General features: G+C 34.4%; 1 protein-coding gene across 2 annotated transcripts in view; it reads right to left on the bottom strand.

The window, feature by feature from the left end:
• Positions 1-3,594: 3,594 nt before the first annotated feature.
• The window catches only part of TRIM33 (tripartite motif containing 33), a 140,423-nt gene continuing 120,844 nt past the window's right edge, over positions 3,595-23,173 (bottom strand). The window contains exons 12-20 of one of the 2 annotated variants that reach the window (XM_040230986.1): positions 22,143-22,275; positions 19,445-19,508; positions 17,054-17,213; positions 15,340-15,689; positions 13,095-13,218; positions 11,937-12,011; positions 10,042-10,194; positions 8,618-8,668; positions 3,595-8,538 (exon numbers count right to left, since the gene is read on the bottom strand). In XM_040230986.1, the coding sequence (XP_040086920.1) occupies positions 8,326-8,538; positions 8,618-8,668; positions 10,042-10,194; positions 11,937-12,011; positions 13,095-13,218; positions 15,340-15,689; positions 17,054-17,213; positions 19,445-19,508; positions 22,143-22,275 (1,323 nt within the window). In that variant the 3' untranslated portion in view covers positions 3,595-8,325. The remainder of the gene's footprint in view (positions 8,539-8,617; positions 8,669-10,041; positions 10,195-11,936; positions 12,012-13,094; positions 13,219-15,339; positions 15,690-17,053; positions 17,214-19,444; positions 19,509-22,142; positions 22,276-23,173) is intronic. The other variant, XM_040230988.1, reaches the window with a different exon arrangement.

Here is a 23,173-nt window from a genome sequence, read left to right as displayed (position 1 = left end):
AGATGTTTTTACTTCAAATTTGGCAAATTCTTAGCCAATGCCCTCAAGTATCATCCATAAGTATTCTATCATCTCTATTTCATACTTTAATTAGATGTTCCTTGACTGTCTCCATACATCAATGTCCTTTAACCTCTCCTTCATATACTCTGTAATATACTGCATTCTGTATAATTTCATCTTGGTCTTTCATCTGTTTTTTATTTCTAAATATTTTAGGTCTGACTGTTTATTTTTCTTTCCATGAACTCTTGTCATCCCGCACCTCCACCATTTTTAATACTCTTTTTCCTTCTCAAATTGTTGATGCTCTATTCCCGGTATTGTATTTCAATGAAACTAAGTCATCAGATATTGAAGGATATGCCATTTTTTTTGAGCACAAACGTAACCAAAATATACTACAATGCCATCCCAATTTTAGACATATTAAAAAAAAAAGTCTTTGAACACTCATCCAATATAGTCATTATGGGTGAAAATCCACTGTTTCTCCCAATTTTAAGAAAACTTCTCATTTTTGCCATTCTGAATGAATCCAAGACTATTGGCACATTACCTATGAACACTATTGGAGATTGGGTCTCAAGTGGTTTCTGTAAGAGTATTAACATTAATTCTGTTAAGTAGCTGTAATCACCTCTAACCTAAACCCACTTTAATTTCTATGAATGAATAAATAATGTGAGTCAGTGTTGGCTTGTGGGTACAAATTCTTAGGGAAGATTTTTTTTTTCTTCCCTGTACCTAGTTTCCTCTCTGGTAGGCTATTCTGGTTTATTCTTTCATTGAGTATATCATATTTTGAGGTCCCAGGTTTTAGAAAAAACAACTCATTCTGACTTTACACTTAGATTGGCCTTATACTTTGATCTCATTCCAAAGTCCTGAGGACACCTGGAGCAATGGTCCTCTTAACTCTTCTCTGGATTCATGCTTTTTGTCCCACCCTTCATTAATTTTATTTTGAAAATTTTCAAGTCTCCAGAAGTTCCAAACAATATGCACTCATCTACCTTTACCTGACTTACCAGTTTTCCTGGCACATATGCACTATCATAGATATACCCATATTTTGCCTAACCATTTATGATAAGAATTCATCCCTAGGTATCAGAGCATGCCATCTAAGAAAAAAGGGATTTTCTATATAAGCACAAATCTATTATCACACCTAAGGAAATTAAACATTCCATATCATTTAAGAGTTCATATATAGATTTTCACAGAAGTGCCTAAAACATTTTAATGGCTGGGATTATTTAATTCAAGATCAAATCTAAGGTCATGCACTACATGTAACTGATCTAGAATAGCCTCTACATTTGTTTTACAAAAGTTACTTTAAGAATTCACATCAAGCATCTCTGTAAAAAACATATTCTACTTCTGTCTATTCCACATGATTAGATTCAGGCCAAATACTTTTGGCAAAAATGCTACAGGTGACAGGCTGGAGCTTTGAGCATCTTCCTTCCTAACTCAGCAATACACTTAAACAAGGTTTTTGTTTTTAACTGAGTCTTATTCAGCATTTCAGATGTTTGGACCATCAGGGTTCCTCAGGGCATGCAGTCTGCCATATTGCAGAAACTGATGTCCTTGTATACTGCCTTTCCAAATCACCGAGATATTTGTAAACAAAAGAACAGTGCTATATTTAACACTATCTGAGGCTCAAGTAACATGAAAAGGAAGCTTGAAAACCTGGCACTAGGTACTGTATCCTACCTGTTAATTTTTGCATTTATTACTCTCTAAAAATCTAGGGCAAAATGCGAGTATCTGCTGGGATTTAGAAGTCTAACTATCAACTAAATTACTGGCTGACAAGTTAACTACTTCAAGAGGATAGATTTACAAGTCTTAAGGTCCTGTACTGAAGTCTATTATCTCATCAGTAAAAAGGGAAAAATTTACATTTCTAACCTGCCCCTTTTCATGGCAGTAACAGGCAGGAGAAACAGGAAAAAGGAAGCTAAGTGGTTGTTGAGAACTTCCTTTGTTAGCTACAGGGTTGACACATAGTATCTTGTCAATTCCATTACCTGGATATGAATATCCCCATTTCTCAACATAAATAATCAAAGTATACACAGATCAGTAAATCTAAATTTATCACTTCAAATCAAAAGGTTTCAACCAAAGACTGCCCAATGGTCAAAATCCATTCTTTTCTACAATGCATATAGAAAGGTAACAATTTGGAAATTTCATTCTAATGTTTTACTTAATTATTCACAACCATTAGAAAAACCAAAGTCATATTTCTTTAAAGAACAGCCTACACTCAGTCATTAATCTAACCCAATGAACTCTTGCTGCTGTCCAAACCGGAGCAGGTCTTATCAAAAGGTCATCTATGGCTTCTAAATTCCTATAGTTAACAGCCACTTTAGCATTACTTCATCTCTTGTTCCAACACTTTATCACTGATTATTTCACATCCCTTCTTGCAGCCTTTTTCTCTTGTCTTCCATTATAGCTCTGCTGGCTTTCTTCCATGACTAACCACAGTGTACTTCTGAAGTCTTTTTTTTTTTTTCCCGACTCCTTAAATGTTTCCTGGCATTAAGGATTCTACCCTTCTCATTCTATAAATCTCCTAGGCACTACTACACTCTTACATTGTTACTATTATGCAAGTGGCTCAACTCTGACATTTGTTGGTGAATGCCTACCATGTGCTAGGCATATTCAGTGAATACAACAGACGTGATTCCTGATGTATCTTACAGATTCTATCTGCAGCCCAGGATAAGCATCAGAACTATCCTAGAAGGACACCTACCTTCTCCCTAATTTTCCAGAGGAACTTTAAACTCAACAAATCCTCAAATCTATTCCTTTCTCCCCATATTTTAATAGGTACCACATAAAATATCTTAGGCAACCACATGGCCTCAGTTACTGGGCCATTGGGATAGTTACTGAGATAGCTCACTTTTTAAATTTCTCTAAAATTTGACTGCCATTTTCCATCTCCACTGCCAGATAACTTAGGGCTCACCTAGATTACTCATAGCCTAAAACTGCCTTTCCAGTACCAATCTCTTCCATAATTCATTCTTCATAATCAGATCATTTTAATTATGTCAACTCACCAAGCCCCATCCTGCTTAAAATTCTTCAGGGACTCCTTGTTGACCTCAGTGAAAAAGCCCCAAGCCCCTTTTATTATAAGACATTCTGCTTGAAAAGGATCCTGCTCTGTTCTTCAGCTTAATATTTTACTACTCCAATTTATATTCTATTCCAGTTAAACTGACCCTTTCAGTCCTGGAATACAAAAATGTTCTCTTTTACTTTTAGGCTTCTGTATATTTTCTCTTCATTTTCTCTTTTACCTGGTCCTGCCTTTTACGAGTGAGAGAGATCATTTCCCTGATCAACAAACTTTGGGGTTAGATCCTTCTCTGTGTCACTAACTATATTCTGTGTTAATCCCTATCATTCTCAAATGGAGTATAAACACTTGGGAGGGCATGGACTGTATTTTATCTTGTTCATGAAAGTATCTCTGGTGCCTCACAGAGTATACATTTTTTAAATCTAAGTGATTAAGTCTCAAAGAGGAAGAAAAAAAAAAAGAAATTCATTTGAAAACTTTTTCAATTTTCTAATTTAATAGAAATAACCAAAACAATGTGGCTTTCAAACAAGGTTTTAAACTAATCTAATACAACTTCTACAACACATTCCAGAGCATTATAACAAGAAATATTTACAGGCAGCTAATGTATTAAATAACCATGAAAAGAAAATCTTGCTTTTATTACACACCAGCAAAAAACACAGGAATAGAACAATTAGAAACTGCAACCTTGTTTCAAAAAAATTAAATATGATTATTTAGAGAATACAATACCACAGAAACAGCACTTTTTCTTTCAGAATCATATTGAAGGGTAGTTAACTATGTGCAAAAATAAGTAACTGCAGTATTAGTAATAATAATGAGGGGAGAGAAGAGGGGAATAATAATGAGGGGAAACAAGAAACTAGTAAGGCTGTGAATTTAACCCTTTCATGTGTAGGTTATGTCTACATAGAAAATCAAAAGGCTTTCAAATTGCACAAATCTTCTTGTTATAGGCTTATATACATGTTTCACTGTGATTTAAAATATAGTTAATGCCTACATTTTTCAGACCAGGAGCAGACATGCATTTCGTTCTTAAGATTGAAATTTAGGCCACACTTGAAAGGGAATATTGCAGTGGCACTTGCAAGATCATTCCAGTGCCTTCCCACATACAAATCTGGAGAATTTAAAAGAACAGCATTTTTAACTTTAAAGATCACTTGCTAGAAAAGGGCTAAACTTAATTTTGTACATTTTGTAGTTTGATTATAATAAATATTTCCAAATTGACTTATTTTTGAAGATAATTTTCTCAGATACAATAAAAATATATAAAAGACCACAAAGGCAAACACAAGGAACTAAGATGGAAGAAATACTATACGTGCATTCTGACCAAGTAAAAGAAACCATTATATCAAGAGTATATGTTGAAATCTGAAATGTCTATGTAAACTGTGGCATATAAATTTTCTTAAAAAAGTACCTTCGATTTTTTTACTCAAATGCCTACTTTTAAAAAAATATGCAACTTTCCCCAATTTTTAAAATAAAATGCCACAATATATTGTCATTAGGTCCAGCATACATTTAAATTCCTTAATTTTTAAAAGATAGATTGGGTGATATGCATACAAACTTTCCTATAAAATCACCATCCACGAGAGGATTATGACATGCTATTAGGCAACAGACTTAAAGCAGTGTTATTGCTTTATCGAGGAGAAGGTAACTGTGAGAAATAAAACATCCAGGTCTGGTATATGATGATCAAGTTGTGATTCACCTTACACCTTGGATCACCTCCAGCAGATTATTAATATAGACAGTATGAGTTAAGAATTCATGGCATGACTTAAGCACTTGATTGTTTGAATTAGGGAAGTTGGGAGGGTAGGCTACTATAAGACTACTCACTGATCCAATGTTAAGTATGCAAATAAGCAGTGCTGACCTCAAGAAATGACATTTTTTATACTTCATGTGTTGTATATTAGTGGGCATGGGTAAGGGATTTTAAAAGGCCAAGGGAGAAGGGGCCACAGCATTTACTCCATTTTAAATACTAAGAGAATAATGGATGGTAGGCCACAACCCAAGAGCATAGTCCAAAAACCTAAGTCTACTGGCTTATTAAAACTAATCACTAATAGTTACATGGCAGGATACCTGCTGAGGTAATCGATAAATCTACAATTTGCACACTATAAACCTTTTGCTTCTATTTAAAAGTGTTATTTCTTTGGAGTAACTAAAAATCTCAATGTTGTAACAAAAAAATTAGAATTAACTAACTTTAAATTTTATTTAAAATTTCCTTATATAAGAATAGAAGTCAGAAAGTACCTTGTTGATTCCAAAAAGAATAATTTTGATGGTGGATTCAATGCCTTAACCTTTCTCTAGTAATGATTTGATGTTTCAGTAAAGCTTGACCTACAACTTAACCATACTTTGGAACACATACATGCTTCACCTTGCAAAGCAATTCTCTCATTCACTAAATCAGCTGAGCCAAGTGCAAAAAAATACAAATTTAGGCCAGAGGAACAGACCGAGGGACACTTTGTTCTTAGTGGAAATGAAAAATGAAGTGTGGTGAAAGTTTAAGGAAACATTTAACATCTTCAAATCAAAAATACTACCTTTTAACAAAGAATACAATTTTAAGGGAGTATTAAACTGACTTCAGGGATTGATATTCAATGTTTGTCTTTTTAAAACATAAATGAACAGGAAAATGTAAGATATCTGAATATAAACTTTTTATACTTTAACAGGCATGTTAGTGAACAAATCAGCTTAGAAACACAATGAATGATAAATGTGAAAGAAAAAAAGGTTTAATGAAATCTACAGTGAATACCTTCATATAATGGTGGTTTGTTGATAAGTTATATAATTTAACAGTAATTCCTCATCAGTATGAACCTACCTTCTGTTAACAGAAATGGAACCTATTAAATGCTGGCAATAACTGGCTTTTTAAGAACCAATATTAAACAAACAAACAAAAAAAAAACCAAAATCTCCATCTAACATGTAAATGTCTTTAAGGGAACATATTAGCTTTTAAGGCCCCAAATATCAAATATTTTACTTACAATTTGTTTCTGGTAGAATGTTATCTAAGACCATGAAAAGGATTCACATGAAGAGCAAGCACAAACTATCAGCACTCAATGGCTTGGCAAAATGAAGTTACATTGCTACTCATCACTTCCCAAAATGTGCCCTTAGGTAAGTCTCCTGATAAAAGGAAATCATGAATGTTGTAGGAAAAAGGAAAATGCACATAGATAAAAGTATTTTAAAATAATTTTTCCCTTTTATAAGAAATCTGTTCTAAAGAATCTGAAATTTGAGTATATTGATAAGTTTTGGTATATGTTTTAAAGTTTAACTTATAACAACTGAAAAAGCTAAAAGAAAGCCACAGAATGAAGTCAACAGCAATAATAAAACTAATACACCATTAGAAGGCTTGAATCATATTCATGTTTACCTCCACCACATGTTAAAGAAAAACAACCCAAAGAAATTTGTGTAATAACTTCTTTAGAACACTTTATTTGATTTAATACGCACTAAAAAATATTTACCTCTTAGACAATTATGTCAAATAAGTTTTTCTGAGTAATCTACTGTCTGAACTGTTTAAGCTGAATTTTTAAAAAGGCAAATGATTTGCCACAAATCTGCTGACATCTGAAAAATACCTAATGGCAAGTCTTCTATTTTGGTCACTTTACATTCTAATATGTCCATACAAAAGTAGGACTAAAATTTTTAACCAACAAAAGAGAAGCCTGTACACAGTCTCGAACACACATCTTGGATCTGAGCATCACAAATGAAGAGAAGAAAAATGAAACAGAGCCAAGGTGATTTTATCTGCCTCGGGTGCTAAAATCAGGGTCGTAAAGGTGGGTCCACTCCAGTAACCATTCAAGTGGGGATTGATTGGCTCATCTTCAGGATATACTTACAGATCTGTTCTAAGTCCATAAAGCCCCCAGTCCATGCAAATGTCCCACTTGGTGGACGGATGAGTAATCTAACCCCACCGGGTTTATTTCAATATTTTGATATTTTAATAATAAGCTGCTTCTGAAGATTTTCTGAGAAGTCTGTTCTCTATTAAAATAAGATAGAACCTCAAAATATGAATGTGAACATTAGAAATAGACAGCATATATTACAAATCCATTCTTGATAGGAACATTAGTAAGAATACATATTAGCTTAAAAAACAGGCTCAGCAAATGTTGCTGATCTGCCAGAAGTTTTAGTTCACTATTTACAAATAAGACAAAGTGAAATACAGAAAATTTTACACATTTGGTAGTTGACAGATAACTGTTTGCCAATAGTGGTCTATCAGAAAACCGGTATGAAGGAAGACGGGGTAAGAGCCAGCTGTCACCTCAATCAAATTTTAAATGTACAGAAAACTAGATTAATTTTCAAACAACCATTCTACCTTTCATGGGAATAAATGTGTGATCAGATGATTTGATTGGGAAGTGCAATTCTATGGAAGTGTTTTCTGGAAATGATTATTATAAATGATCTGCTACTGAAAAGTTACCATATTTATTTCAGTATAACACTAGAGTTGATTAAATGATGTTCAATAGGCATGTTTCCCAAATTCTTTAAGTATGAACAGAAAATAAAAATACTGTCGAATTCTTTAAACCAATATAAAAACTAAGGCCCAACAGCATCAAAACGAGAGAAAATATAATGGCATGATCCAATGTACATCTGCACTGATATCAAAGAGGAGTCTGAGAACTTTGATTTTTGACTAGAAAATAACTCAGTATTGTATATGTGTGAAGGGAGAAACATGAACGTTGTTTTAGTAAATGTGCACTCTAGTCCAAAGAGACAATTTAACCAGTGACATGATCCTTAAGTACTTGAATACTCAGTATTTGCACCAATCAGTACCAAATGATCAACATCAGCCCATTCTAGCAATCAGAACCATTCTCTGAAGTAACAGAAATCTTCAAATCATTTCACTTTCACTTTTGTTTTTAAAGTTGCAAATAGAGTCCTTTCCCCCTTTCTTGACCAGAATGTGTTTTCTGTCCATTATTTCAATCTAATACTGTGTAAAAGCTATCATCTTCTTCAAGAAGGAGCCCACTGTAGGCAGGATATTCCAGCAACACTTAAATAGAAGTTTTTCTTTCTTTTTTGAACAACTGGTTTAAGTTCATGTCATTTTACTTTATATGTACTGGTCTCTCATCTGACTTTAGGCGTTTTCTGCGGGGCTGAATAAAGTCTTCATCAGAGTCCTCAGTTACCTCACCATCATCCTCTTCCTGCTCAAACTCTGGCAAAGGTGCGAAGGTCCTGTCTGAGTAGATCTCTGTGAGTTTATCTTCAAAGTACAATGCAACTGCTTTCCCTGCCTGAGCTACTTCTGAATCAGCCTGCAAGCAAAAGATAGGAATATTCACCTATTGGTAATGCATATTCCTTCACCAAGTTTGCATGGTCTGAAAAGCTTACCTTCAAATTAATCTCTTGTGTTTCTGCATAAACTTGAACAACTTTCATCATCTAAAAAGGATACCAGAGTCAAAAAAAAAAAAGGGAAATTATAATCCTTTCTAAAGTTATAAGACTGCATAGGATTGGCGACGAAAGTCAGCCATAATAGGGGAAACAAACTGCTATGACCAGTTCAAGTGCTTCCTAAAATTATACAGAACATGGACTCCCTTTTTACAAAGCTATTACTAAAGCTACTGTGAAATTTTCTCAAAATTCTGAATTAGTGAGGTCAACCTGAATAGGACTTGGAAAAAATTATTTGGAACAATATAAGAAAAAAATTTTTTTTAACCGACAAGCTTTCCGCAATCAATCAGAATTCCATCTGTGTGGTAATTTGTTAATTATAAATTGTTTAACTATGATTAAAATAGGTCTTCTTCCTGGCAAACATTATTAGTTATGGTTCATGAAAGCATACTTATTTGAAAATAACTGAATTAGAAAATAAGACAAGAAATTTGGGACTGTATTAATTTAACTTCAAGAGAATGAGGTTTTACTACATTCTCTGTGACACACTGCTATAAAGGCAACAGAACTTATCACTAATATTTTTAATATGAAATTAAAAAGCCACCTGGATGCTCCCAGAGGCAAATGAGTACATTTCACATGATTCAATGTAAATGTTTTAGTAATATTCATATGGCACTTGAATTTTATCAGTAATAAACAAACTTTTAGTAATCTGAAGATTTTGTGGATTCTCATCCATTTTGTTCTCTTATAATAATTAAAATATTCCTTAACAAAAACAAATTTGACCTTCCCAAAGATAACAAAAACATCCCTGAAGGAGATATACATCACATTTCTACTAAAGGCATGAATAGCTCATCTTTATTCTCAAAAAAATACATAACCAAAGTTAATGAAAGTTATATTGCTGAGATGTTGAGAAAACTCAACGTTATACACTCTGGGTTACTAGTCAAGATGAGCCACTTGAGTTTATACTTTTAAGGTTCTATATTTATATGGTCACGAATGAAATCAAAGACACTGGTACAAATCCCTTTCCTAAATGTATCTAAAATGTAGGCTTGTATGTAATCATTTCCTACAAAATGTACTTAACTACAGACTATTTTCTATACTTATCTCAACCCTCAACATATTCAGGAAGGGATAGCCAATAATATTCTTAATTTATTACATTATATTTAAGTATATATTTCAAATTATATACAGTAAACTTTCTTCTTTGGAACTGTGGATGCAATCAAATTTTACTTTTGACAGACCTGGAGCAGAATAATTTTTTCAAATCAACTTAGAAAAAAATCTCTTGGCAGGGAAAACAAAATCCAGTAACAAAATAAGCAAACAAACAAAAACTAATAATCCAAGACTCTATAGTTTGGAAGCTAACATACTTCATTAAACCTTTCACAGTTCTTGAAGATCAAACGAACATCAGCCACAAAATCATCTGGAATTTGGTAGTGTTGGGAATGTTTTTTCTGAAGCTTCTTTTTCACGGTGGATAAATCCATTGGTTTCTTTATAATTTTATAGTAGTTTGGTATCTAAAGAAACAAATAAGGATAGATAAGGATTCTCCAAAAATGCCAAAGTGTTTAATTTGAAAATTCGAAGTATGTTAATGTTAGAGAAAAATATGTGTTGATTAAGCCAGCTGTGTGCAAATGTGGAGTATAGTGAATTGTACTCGAAATCTTCTGCCACAATTACATGAAAATCAAATCACATTCAGAATATGTGGTAGTCTCCTTGGTCTTCCATGAAGGACCCAAAGTTCCATGTTTAATAAGTAAATTAAGGGGGAAAAATTAATCAGCAAGGATAGCCAAGCACTAGTGTTAGGGACCACCTTGCCCAACAGAATTGTATGACTTTAAAATAAGGAAAGAAGATTACAAAATGTATTGCTATTATTAGAATATGGTATCCTTTATAGAGGATAAAACCTTATATCACAGAACTCTGAACATAGCAATAGAGGTGAGACTGTAGTGACACAAGAAAAAATTTTATTAATCATTTAGTTGCCATGCCTTTCTCTAGGGGATCTTCCCAACCCAAGAATTAAACCTGGGTCTCCTGCATTGCAGGCAGATTCTTTACCATCTTCAGCCACCAAAAAAGCCCCTATTATCCACTTAGTGGTCATGCCAGGAGTTCTGGCCCCAACTCTTGGGCAGAAATTTGTATCTTTGCAAAAATAACTGAACACAGAGAAACAATTTAAAAAGTTCATTAAAAGAAAATGTTGGAAAGTAATATTCTACCGTAGAGTGCCTGAACTTGAAGACCAGACAGACTTCCTGGTGTCAGATGATTACTATCTGAACAAAATGTCTTCCTTGTATCTAGAACCTTTTATGCTTTCCATTTCTAAGCCTTCCTAGGTAAACAAATTACTATTCAATACCCTATATAACAGGTCTAGTATTCAATAATATCTTAATTCAACAATCAACAGCAAGCAAATACAATATGTGTAGCATATTTTTATCACATTTATAAGGTATCCCTGGTATTCCTTTTATTATAGGATTTTAGAGCCTTTATTCCTTACAAAAAACTGCTTCAAGAAAAACAAAGCGCAATGGCTTGCAAATTCTCCCCACATTCTCCCCAGTTTTCTATTAATCTTGATTGTTCATAAAAGAGGGCTTATGAAGGCAAAACCATTATAAAAGGTTCAACTTTATACTTTTATTCAAATTAATACTTGCATAGAGATTTTTCTCCCCAAGGTACAGATCTTAGAATCAATCATACAAATGAATTTTAGAAATAATTTTGTTCAAATTCCCACTCTATAGTTAAAAGTAGAGGCAGAAAATTATGTAAATCTCCCCAGCTGTAAGGCTGGTTAATGGCAGAACTAGGAGAAGTCAAGTGTTCTAATTCCTAGTTCAAGACTCTTTCAATTATACCTGTAACCCTTATGCCCATTTTAAAAGTAAAAGAGGATGTGGAAATTAAGTATTGATCAGAGCAACAGTCTTTAAAAACAAACTGCAATGTCAACAGTGAAACTCATATCCATTTAGCCCTAATAACATCATAAGTACTTCTTATTACTCAAAAATTTTATCAAATACTATGCTAAAATTATTTTACACAGGTTATTGTATAGAATCCTGAAAATAACCCAATGAGGGAAGAAACTGTTTTAGAAAACAGACTGAAGAAATTATTCAAGCCTGAGTTTTAACATCAGCAGACTAAAGCCAGAGCCCATAGTCTTAATATTATACTAAATTTTTTCACCAGGAAAGTACTAAGGTAAACAACTCACCGAAGCAGGAACTGGTTCCTGGAATTCAATACTTAATTCATGGCAATAGAGGTAAAGCAGAAGACGTTCACATTTCTGGCCCAAGAAAAGAAAAGAAAACCCATGAAATGTTTTCCCCTCTAAAAAGATATTCTTGAAAATGAGGACTTTATCAGTATGAAGTACTACTACAGTAAACTGAAGATAAGCTCTCTACATACTAGCTATCCTCCTACATATAGCTAATACTAGCTGTAAATACAAAAGAAAACTACCTGTTTCCCACTTAGTTCTGAGACTGTGACTACTTTCTGTCCTACTGTATATAACTTATTTACCTACTATCACCTCTTAACCACTGTTACTCATTTTAATTCCCCAAGGCAGGTGAGACACATGCTATTCCCTTTCTTGAAAGGATTCCACTCAGGTTCAAAATGAAATAAAAACTGTGTCTTCTCAATCCAATTCAAGAATTTTGTTGTACAATCAGAAATATTTTGTAATACTCTAAACACATACTTTTTCCTCAAAGATAGTGGAAGATGGATTTATGCATTAGATCAAAGTCAAACATAATTGTAACAGCCACAGAAGTCTGTGAAAGATATTCTGTCTTTGGAGATCAGAGTACAGAACAGATCAGCAGAAATCTGAATGAAATAAGGAGGATTTTGGATTTCATTCTTAATATGACGGGTGCTTAGAGGATTTTAAGCATGGAAGCAACAGACCTGTTTACATATTTTAAAAAGAACACAATGTACTGCGTAGAAAATGGACTGTGAGGGGCCAGAGTAGAATCAGGTTTGGTGAAGAGATCTTCTAATTTCTGGCTTGAGCAAGAGATGACTGGTGGTACTATTTGATGATGGAAATTACTGAGACAGGAAAGCAGTTTTTACGTCATTATTTTCTTGCCTTTGTTTTTTGAAGGTCAGAGGATAAGAAATCAAGATTAGGCTGGGAAATGTTAAGTGTGGGAAAGCTAAATTAAAAAGCCTAAGGTCTAAAGAAAAGGCTCTAAGGTCTAGAGACAAAGATTTCAGAAGTCATGAACGTATATACCATCAGATAATGTGATTAAAAAATGAAATTTTACCAAGTTATATGTATGTTACATTGAAGAAAAGACAGACAACTACAGAATCCCTCGTAACAAATCAGCTTGCCACTTACCCTTTGGTCCACGGGGCTTAAGCCCTGTGCAGTTTTCCCCTTCTTACTATGTTGCAAATTATCACAATCGTATTCAACTTCTGGCTTCCCAATATCTCTGCAAAATGTGCATATCCAGTCCCCACTGAAGAAGAAAACAGGCAATCAGTCTTTGTAATTTTAACAAAACTCACTCTAGGAAAGCTAGCTCTCTCGAGGTTAAGTCTTCAGTTTGTTTTCTTTCCTTTCCAGTTTTTGTGGAACCCAAGAGGTACTATTTTTGCCAAATCTCATAAAGTGAAGTTATGTGATTAAAAACGTCCCAAAATGTCTCCCTTCTTCACTGATTACCTTCTGGAAAGCAATATAAAACCACTACCTCCATTAAAAATGGGTCTTGTCATAGCACAAAGCTGATGATCAGCACTTGCTGCGTAAGACCAATTTTTTCAAGGCCCCAGTATTATCACCACAGTGACTTCATAGACATGAAGAAAGGAATACAGGATACAGAGGTCCTCAGGTATCTTCTTTTGGCATGCAATGCCAAAAATAAAACAATTATATTTTCATAGCTAGTCTTTTAAATCTGCTCAGTTAATAGTTTTGTTTACATCAGGATTTCTATCAAGCTATAAACTCCAATTTGATTACTTCATATGCATTTTCTCCTTTCCCTCCCTCATCATATATATATATATAATATATATATATATTTTCTTAGGATTATACTAACACTGTGTCACCTTTTCAATTCCTCCCAAAGCACCTGCCTTTGAGAGAAAGTTTTCAGTAGCAAAATTCTAACGTTCCAGCAGACGTTACTATCCAAAGGAAACAAAAATATAAAAAGCTTTAATTTCAAGACCAAAATGTCAATGCCTTTCTTTTCTGAATGAGTAAACAAAAAGAAGGCTCTTATTAGAGCTATGGTAAGTGACTATACCTTCTAAAATTTAGGTAAAATTACAATTCTTCAGAAAAATATTCTGGCATTGTTCATATATACCCAGTACTTTTCTAATCCTAAACATTGAATTTTTCAAAAAGGGTAGCACTATTCAACCAAAACCATTGCTTCTTAGGAATCTGAGAGAAAATGTAAATCTTTATCTAGAGGCAAAAAGAAGCTGAGCTTTCCCAAGGACACTTAACTGTCCAAGTTAGTTAGTTCACTACAGAATTATGATGAGACTACAGGCATCATAACCAAGCCCAGCATATGTGTTCTACTGTGTTAGGTGATATCAGTTTGTACTGAGTGCATATCAATTAATATTTTAATGCCTGAAACTAGATTTACCTGCCATGGGGTCATACAATCCAGGGACAGTGCTCATATGCTGCCCAAATCTTTATTTAACCTTTACCCCCATGTTATTTTCTTCTAAATAAGGACCTCAGTAACTCTCCACTCTAAAGTTAATGACTAAAAGACCTTTCAACTAGAGGATCAAGGAAAAAGTCTGAGAACTTTGCACATGGTGCCTCAGGCAGGCACTACTAATGAAATGCCTCCAGTAGTGAAGATGAAGCTATTCTTCAAAAAAGCTTGACATTAAAAGGTGTTTTCACAAAGTATTTTTTTCTTTAAAATGCCTTTCAAGAGCTTTCAAACATTAAAAAAGTAGGTTTTGGGTAAGAGCCAAGAGTTGCCTAAAACTGAATACTATTCAGAATTATTATAGACCTTATCAAAATGATGGTAACAGATTAAGAAATTATCTTCAAGAGGAAATCAACTAAGTTTCTCAATACTCTAGTCCACTGCTCCTCATAATTTAGAGGTTCATGTAATTTGCTTATATGAAGTATACACTGAAGGTGAGTAAATAGTCTATTTTTTATCACTAATGCATAACTTAGATCTTGGACATTTCTTCATTCAGCTGTTAATTTCTCTAGAATGTAATGGAGTAATGGGCTTTCCTGTTGACTCAGGTGGTAAAGAATCCGTGTGCAATACAGGAGACCTGGGTTCAATCCCTGGGTTGGGAAGATCCCCTAGAGAGGGGAATTGCTACCCACTCCAGTATTCTTGCCTGGAGAATTCCACTGACACAGGAGCCTGGCAGGCTACAGGTCCACCAGGAGGCAAAGAGTTGGACACAATTGAGCAACTTTCACTTCACTTCACACAATGGAGTTAACAGGCTCTCTGTTTTATATAAATACTAGGCATTGGTTAAGGAGGCCATCTGTCCAGAATAACTTTATTTTTTTAGCTCATAAAAAACAACAAAAAAATCAGTTATTTCACTTGTACCTTGGAAAGCTAAGAAGTGTTGGAACATGACAAGTTAGATGAAAGACCTTTGGACATTTTTCACAGCACAAGAGATCCCCTCCATTTTGGCAGACAGCACACCAATCTTCATTTGGGTCATCATCTTTGCTGCTGCCATCTCCTCCAATCCTTGCCGACCTGTGCATGAGGCTTCGAACTGGGGACTTTCCATTAACAAGGCTGTTGAGCCCTGACTGTTTGCAGCTTTCATTCAGATCTGCAGGTTCAGTCTTCACGTGGTTTTCCAGGCTTGTCAATGCATCCAACTCACTCTCTAGATGCAGGTTGGTTGAAAGAGGTGGTGTCAAGCTACTCTCAGGACTGCTCAACTAAAACAAAGCAAGGACAAACTCTTGAAGAATCATTTAATCCTTATGATATGCATTGTGTGTGCTACTGTGGGTGTGTTTACAACACTGACATAGCTTATTTTGGGATTTATTGTAAAATTGCTTTAAATCATATTAGTAACATGAAAAATGAAAATAACCCTGAAATTATTTTGGCATGTTAATGAATGATTTTAGGGAGCAGTCTCTATACTATTGGTTCACTTGATAATAAAGGAATTAAACTGTTAAGCATGTCAATTGGGAAATAAGTATAGGGGTATTCTCCTATAGACAGTTGGCTACGATACACGAATTTTTCACTCAAGAATCTGTTGCACAGATTTTTTCCCCCTTTCTATTGGCTTTATTTTTTTAAACCTTTACTTTTAATTAAAATATAATTAATCTACAATGTTGTTGGTTTCAGGTATACAGCAAAGTGATTCAGTTATATATGTACTTTTTTTCAGAGTTTTAATGGGTTATTACAAGATACTGAATACAGTTCACTGTGCTTCCTATATGATAGGTCCTTCCTTGTCACATAGCTTTTGAAAAGGATTTTGAACTATTCTTCTGCCCACTTATCATCCTAATACAGAAAGACTGAGTGTAAAATCTTTCACCACCTTTTTGCACTGTTTTTCAGGGGAACTTTCCAAACCAAATTCTGAATGAAGAGATAATAGTACTCTCTAAATCTACAGAGCTGAAATTTCTATGTGCCAACCATGTAGAAAATTAGACATAAGTTGTAAGTAGGAAGAAAAGAACTAAGATCAAAATTTCTAAATGAAGAGAGACTTGGGCCTGCCTTCATTCTGTATTATAAATTTTATAAAATGTTCCATCTGAGGAATTGGTTAATAATTGTTAAACTGGTTAAAAATTGATTGAAAATTATTAATCATTAATAATTCATAGGCCAAAGGAAATCTCATTACAAAACTCTTTGAGCATTAAACTTCTTTCATGTCAGCAGTCTTAACCCTGAACTCACTGGTCCAGGAAAATGGCCAAGGATTTTTGTGGCTTGAGACTCAATGTGACTAATGAAATGATTAATAAATTTAGAAAAAGCTAGAACCCAATTTAGAACCATGGGAAAATTACATGACAAATTACAAACCAAAAGATAGCTTGAAAGGAGTCCTTAATACAAGTCTTTTCTGATCAATTACAGTTGACGCTTAGATGGAAAAAGATCAGTTACAGAAAGAGATATTTGGCTTATACCAGACACAAGAATTTAGAAATGAATACAGGTCCACAGGATCACTATCCAGACTTACACACGCAGAGATGAAAGAATCAGTGAAGTGACCTCCTTACATCACTGAATGGTTCCACTGGAACCTTACCATGCAGGCACTCCGTCTGCCATCCTCAGTCTTTTCCTGTTTCACAGCTCCTGAAAAGCTACATATTTCATCTTCAGTGCCAGGTTCTTGCTTGACCTTCACTGGATCAGACTTAAAACTAAGACTGGTCTTCTCAGCAGTTCTTCCTGATGACCCACAGCTAACAAAAACAACAAATAAAGGTCACATATGTTTAACTGTGTGGTGTACATTTATATGAAACACAATTATATGAAAAGTTCATTAAGTTATATGAAATGTTCATTAAAGAAAGAACAATTTGTTAAGCTCACAGCAGATAAGGATACCTCATAATATGGTTAAGAGGAGTGTATTATAAACTCATAGCTTCAAATTTTAAAAAACGTTTATCAATCTTTCAGAAGACCCTAAACACATTTTATCACCTGAGGAACCTTTACTACATCATTTAGGAGATCTAGTAAATGGTCATTTCCTTAGGCTACTAGTAGAGTGACTGCTTCTCTAAATATAATAGAAGTTTAAACTGTTCTCTATTTCCAAAGATCTAAAGGAAACATCAGTAATAGTGGTCCATGAAGTGCCCTTCAAAGGAATCACTATTTCAGCTTTTGAGTCCTAATGTGAATTAATGTGAAGAACAGACTCACTGGAAAAGACCCTGATGCTGGGAAAGACTGAAGGCAAAAGGAGAAGAGGACAGAAGAGGATGAGACAGTTAAATAGCATCACCAACTCAATGGATATGAATTTGAGCAAACTCCAGGAGTTAGTGGAGAACAGAGGAGCCTAGCATGCTACAGTCCATGGGGTTGCAAAGAGTCAAACACGACTTAGTGACTGAACAACAACCAAAGGCTAAGAGGGACAGATACGTGACTAACTGGCTCTATCTAGATCATAAAGCAAACCACTGGCAAGAGGAGTGAATAAACTTTAAGACTATCACTGCCAAAAATGAAAACCCTTTTCACTCAATTTGTACTTTTCTACTAAAAGTACTGATTATTTAAAGTGTAATTTAAAAACAAGTAAATAATATAGAATCAGTCTTCCAAATGCACTTAAATAAAATCCTTACTTTGCACTAAATTATTCAAATTAAAAACAGAAAAATCAGTCAACATTTATTATGTTAACCTTCAGCACAATACATTCTCTCTCTTCCCACACTATAATATCTTAGCTCTCTGTCCACCAAGAAAGTAGAAGAATCCATGAACAATTCAGTAGCAGTCAATTCAGTAGCCCCTAGTACCCACAAGGTTGTCTCAAAGCACTATTTCCCCACTAATATGACCAGGATTCCTTATACATTTCTTGCCTCAGGCCTGAGATCAGCTATTTGTCTTAAGATGAACGTGTGACATCACTTCACAACAGGAAACAAGAATGTTTAAATGACTACTGGGATTACAGCAAAATAACTAAGAAAAAGTTTGGACAGGCCAAATATGGAACAATTTAATTGATAAAAATAACATCGAAAATATTAAAATATGCTTAAATATATGAGCTCATAAAGTTAATATTCATTGGTCACTGTTGCAGGGTGCTGGGAATCAACTCATTATTATTAAAATAGGTAAATAAAAAGAATCAATTTATTCTGCTTTTCCACTAATCAAATAGTTGGCAGAAGTTTTTTCTTTACAGAAGTATTCAAAGAAGGTATAATACAGTAATTAAAATATCATTTTCAAGCCAGAAAAAAAAAGCTAAGGCACTAACAATCACTGGTTGCTGTCATAAAAAAATCTACATTTTGTGATGCTGACAGTACATATTACCACAGTGAGGTATTATCCCCATCCCTTTCCCTCAAATCAAATCTGAATCTAATCAAACCTCCTGACCTAAATAGCAATAGAGAGAAAAAAACAAAGGGTAGTTTTTACATGAAAAGTTGGGGACATGAGGAAAACTCTGTAAGAAAAACAATACATTTTTCTTCAACAAATACAATGAGTTTGACCTCAACATACATGTTGATGGCAATGTATAGGGAGTACTGAATCTGATTAAACAAAAATCATTTTTTAAAAAAACATTTATGAGAAAAATTGGGAAATATGAACATTAACTAGAGCTCTGCTGATTAGAGTCAGCTACCAAATATTTTTTAGGTATATAATGGTTCAATGGTTATAAAACTTTTAAATCCTTACCTTTTAAGTGATATATAGAGAAACAGTTTCAAATAAAATGACAAAATGTCTGAAATTTATTTAAAATAAATTTAGACTGGGGAATGGGTAGGAGTATAGAATAAATAAAGACTGGCCATAACTTGATCATTGTTGAAGATGGCTGAAAAGTATTTGGGAGTTCATTATAATAGTCTATTTTTCAAAATACATATTTGATTTTTCTTAATAAAAATAAACAAGCTATTAATGTAATACTCACCTGCCTCGACTACCAGTACTAGAAGTACTAGGGGGTCTCACAGGTGTGTGAGAATTGGATAAACCTGAAAATTAATAAGTCAAAATGAATATCTATGCAGGTAAGAAAATTCAGAATTCTACCTACCCACTACAGAATTCAAGTATTATTATAAAGCAGTTCAGCAATTCTTAGAAATCAGACCTAGTCTTAGTCTCTAAGTCAAGGATTTCATGTGTAATCATTGGCAATTGTCAATCAGATTCTCTCAGCTGAGCCCAGAAAGCATTCTCAGAATCCTCTCAGAGCAACACTATTCAATGAGTGGAAACTACCATATCAAGAGAAAGCTATTTGCCATCCCACCCGAAGTCATTTGATAAATATCCTACTTAGATTCCTATTAATTATTCTTTAAAAGTCCTGGAATACATTCATTAAAGCTCAAAAATAGCATTAATCAAAAAATGTATTAAATGTGGATTTTTTCATGAGATGCATCATTAAGTCTGAACTGTTCTAACTCTAGAAATAATGAAGTGGTATGTTTCGGTAAGAAACATGAAAAATACATTCCATAACCACTTCCACAGTGTCCATCTATTTTGAGCTGCTTTAATAATTCATTCATGTCAAAGGGTTAATAAAATTGGGATTTTGGAAGAGGTCTCTATCTCATGGACTTGATTGGCCACTGAAAATTGAACTGCAAACTGAAAATTCACTTGCCCTTTCTCATTTCTTGCTTTTTGAACAAATTTTCGATTTTTTCATTATTTAACAAAGTGTCTTAAACTTGAGTTGAAACCAAAGAATTCTTCAACTGACAACCTGTGTTGTAAAATAGAAGACATGGAGAGTAAATATATCTACAAATCCAGCAAAAAACAAATACAGCTGGAGGTTGAGGGAGGGGAACATCAGAGTTCTGAAGAGTGTACACCACAGATACATATTATTTCAATTCACTGAAGATTGCCAACAACATTTGAAGAAAAATAATTAGAGCAATCAGGAAAAAAAAATATTATAATGGTTAAGTTTATGTCTCAACTTGGCTAGAATATGGTACCCAGTTCTTTGTGGAAAGGTATTTATTAGGTTGGTGCAAACGTAATTTTGGTTTTTGCATTGTTTAGATTTGCCATTTGATACTGGAATACATTCTAAATAAATGTGGTTATGTTATACATCATTTTAATGCACATTTCTCACTTTTTTGCTAATGACTTATTACTTGCTGTTTATTTTATATTTATTTTAGATTAGGGAAATGATATTAGACAAAAAGCAATCAATCTCATCTTTGATTTTCTTAAGTTCAAAATGGGTCATAAAGCAGCAGGGACAACTCACAATATCAGCAACGCATTTGGCCCAGGAATTGCTAACACACACACAGTGCAGTGGTGGTTCAAGAAGTTTTGCAAAGGAGACAAGAACCTTAAACATGAGGAGTACAGCGGCTGGCCATTGGAAGTTGACAACGACCAGTTGAGAGTCATCATCGATGCTGATCCTCTTCCAACTACACAAGAAGTTGCCAAAGAACTCAACATCGACCATTCTACAGTCATTCGGCATTTGAAGCAAGTTGGAAAGGTGAATAAGCTTGATAAGTAGGTGCTTCATGAGCTGACCAGAAATCAAAAAAATTGTCATTTTGAAGTGTCATTTCCTCTTATTCTATGCAACACCACCAATCATTTCTCCATCGGATTGTGATGTTGATGAAAAGTGGATTTTATACAACTGGTGATGACCAGCTCAGTGACTGAAGCTCCAAAGCACTTCCCAAAGCCAAACTTGAACCAAAAAAAGGGTTATGGTCTCTGTTTGGTGGTCTGCTGCCTGTCTGATCCACTACAGTTTTCTGAATCCTGGCAAAACCATTACATCTGAGAAGTATACTCACCAAACTGATGAGCTGCACCAAAAACTGCAATACCTCAGCCAGCATCGGTCAACAAAAAGAGCCCAATTCTTCTCCACAAACCTGACCGCATGTCAGACAACCACTGCTTCAAAAGTTGGAACAAATTGGGCTACAAAGTTTTGCTTTACCCACCATATTTAAGTGACTTTTCACGAACCAACTACCCTTCTTCAGGCATCTCAACTACTTTTTGCAGGAAAAATGCTTCCACAACCAGTAGGAGGCAGAGAATGCTTTCCAAGAGTTCATCGAATCCTGAAGCACGATTTTTATGCTACAGGAATAAACAAACTTATTTCTTATTGGCAAAAATGTGCTGATTGTAATGGTTCCTATTTTGATTAATAAAGATGCATTTGAGCCTAACTAGAATGATTTAAAGTCAAGGTCCAAAACCGCAATTACTTTTGCATCAACATGATAGATGTTACTGACATTTAAATCAGTAGATATTGAGTAAAACATAATGAAAGTGGGTTTCTAATCAGTTGAAGACCTTAAAAGACTGAGTTCCCTAGAGCAAGAAGGAATTTTGCCTGAATTCAAGACTGGCATCAACTCTTCCCTGGGTTTCCACTCTCCTGACAAACCGGGCAGATTTCAGACTTACCAGCCCTAACAATCACATAAGCCAATTAATTCCTTAACCTCTGTCTCTTCTCTCTCCCCACACACACACCCTTCTACTATTGGTTCTGTTTCTCTGGAGAATCCTAATACATACACTAAGAGATACTTTTTTAAGATGTTACAGAAATGAGGTGGTACCTCAACTGACTTTACCTGATGATCCTGGAGATAGGGCAGAGGGTCCTGGGGAGGGATTCATGGTGCTTGTGGGCTGTGGGGGTAGGTGACTGCCTGAGATGTATCTACTTAGCAGATTATCTAAACTACTTGAACCAGCATCTTCCAACTAAAGAAAAAGAACAAAAAGATAAATTTGCTTTGATTAAAAGCAGATAACTTATTTCATTAATATAATCATTTATACTCAGTTTACTAAAACAGATTATCCTATATCAAACTCAGCTTAATTGTTGCTTCCTTATCCTCCTGAGGACCCACACAATATAGTTTATGCAAATATAGCTATAATTAAAATGATTCAATAAATACCTGGCAGCTCCAGACAAAGCCCAATAACCCACTAAATCCCTTGTGTTTTACTATGAAAATCGTTCTGACACACCCTTACTCTTTAGCCTTTTCTCAAGGCTGATGTAGGATCCTGTTTTCAGCATCTTTGTCCCTAGCATCCCCCTAACTTTATTTCAACATCCATGGTCGTGCCAAAATCATTCAACTAAACAGATACCTAACCACATCTGTGTCTAATTTAAAAGTTCTGAAAAGTCTATTACTCAACAGAAAGCCTTTAACTTGAGGTATAAGGTCCCTTATTACACACAAAAAAGGAGGCATTCAACAGAAAAACTAAGCCCTTTTAGCACACTGGATGCAGTAAGTTAAAAGCCAGAGGACCTGGTGCTGTGACTGTGGGCTAGCTCCCAATCTGAACACCAGCTCTCTGTCTTTAAACATCCTACTCACAGGGGAGAACTGTGCTAATGAGATGGAAAAATATTCACGTAGAAAAATAAACAGTAGCAAAAAATATTTAACTATGGGAATTACCTTAAGAAAAATTTTATACTATCCCATATCAGAAATGGTCAAATTATTCTTAATTAAATAATTGCTCATCTTCTTGATCTTCTTGCTTATCTACTGATCTATTTTCACCCACATCTGCCTCTTTTAATCTTCTCTCTTACTAGAGGCAAGATCACTTTTTAGGCAAATCTACTTCT

Source organism: Oryx dammah, unplaced genomic scaffold (assembly GCF_014754425.2).
Source record: "Oryx dammah isolate SB20612 unplaced genomic scaffold, SCBI_Odam_1.1 HiC_scaffold_28, whole genome shotgun sequence".
NCBI lineage: Eukaryota > Metazoa > Chordata > Mammalia > Artiodactyla > Bovidae > Oryx > Oryx dammah.
This window is presented reverse-complemented; position numbering and strand designations above follow the sequence as displayed.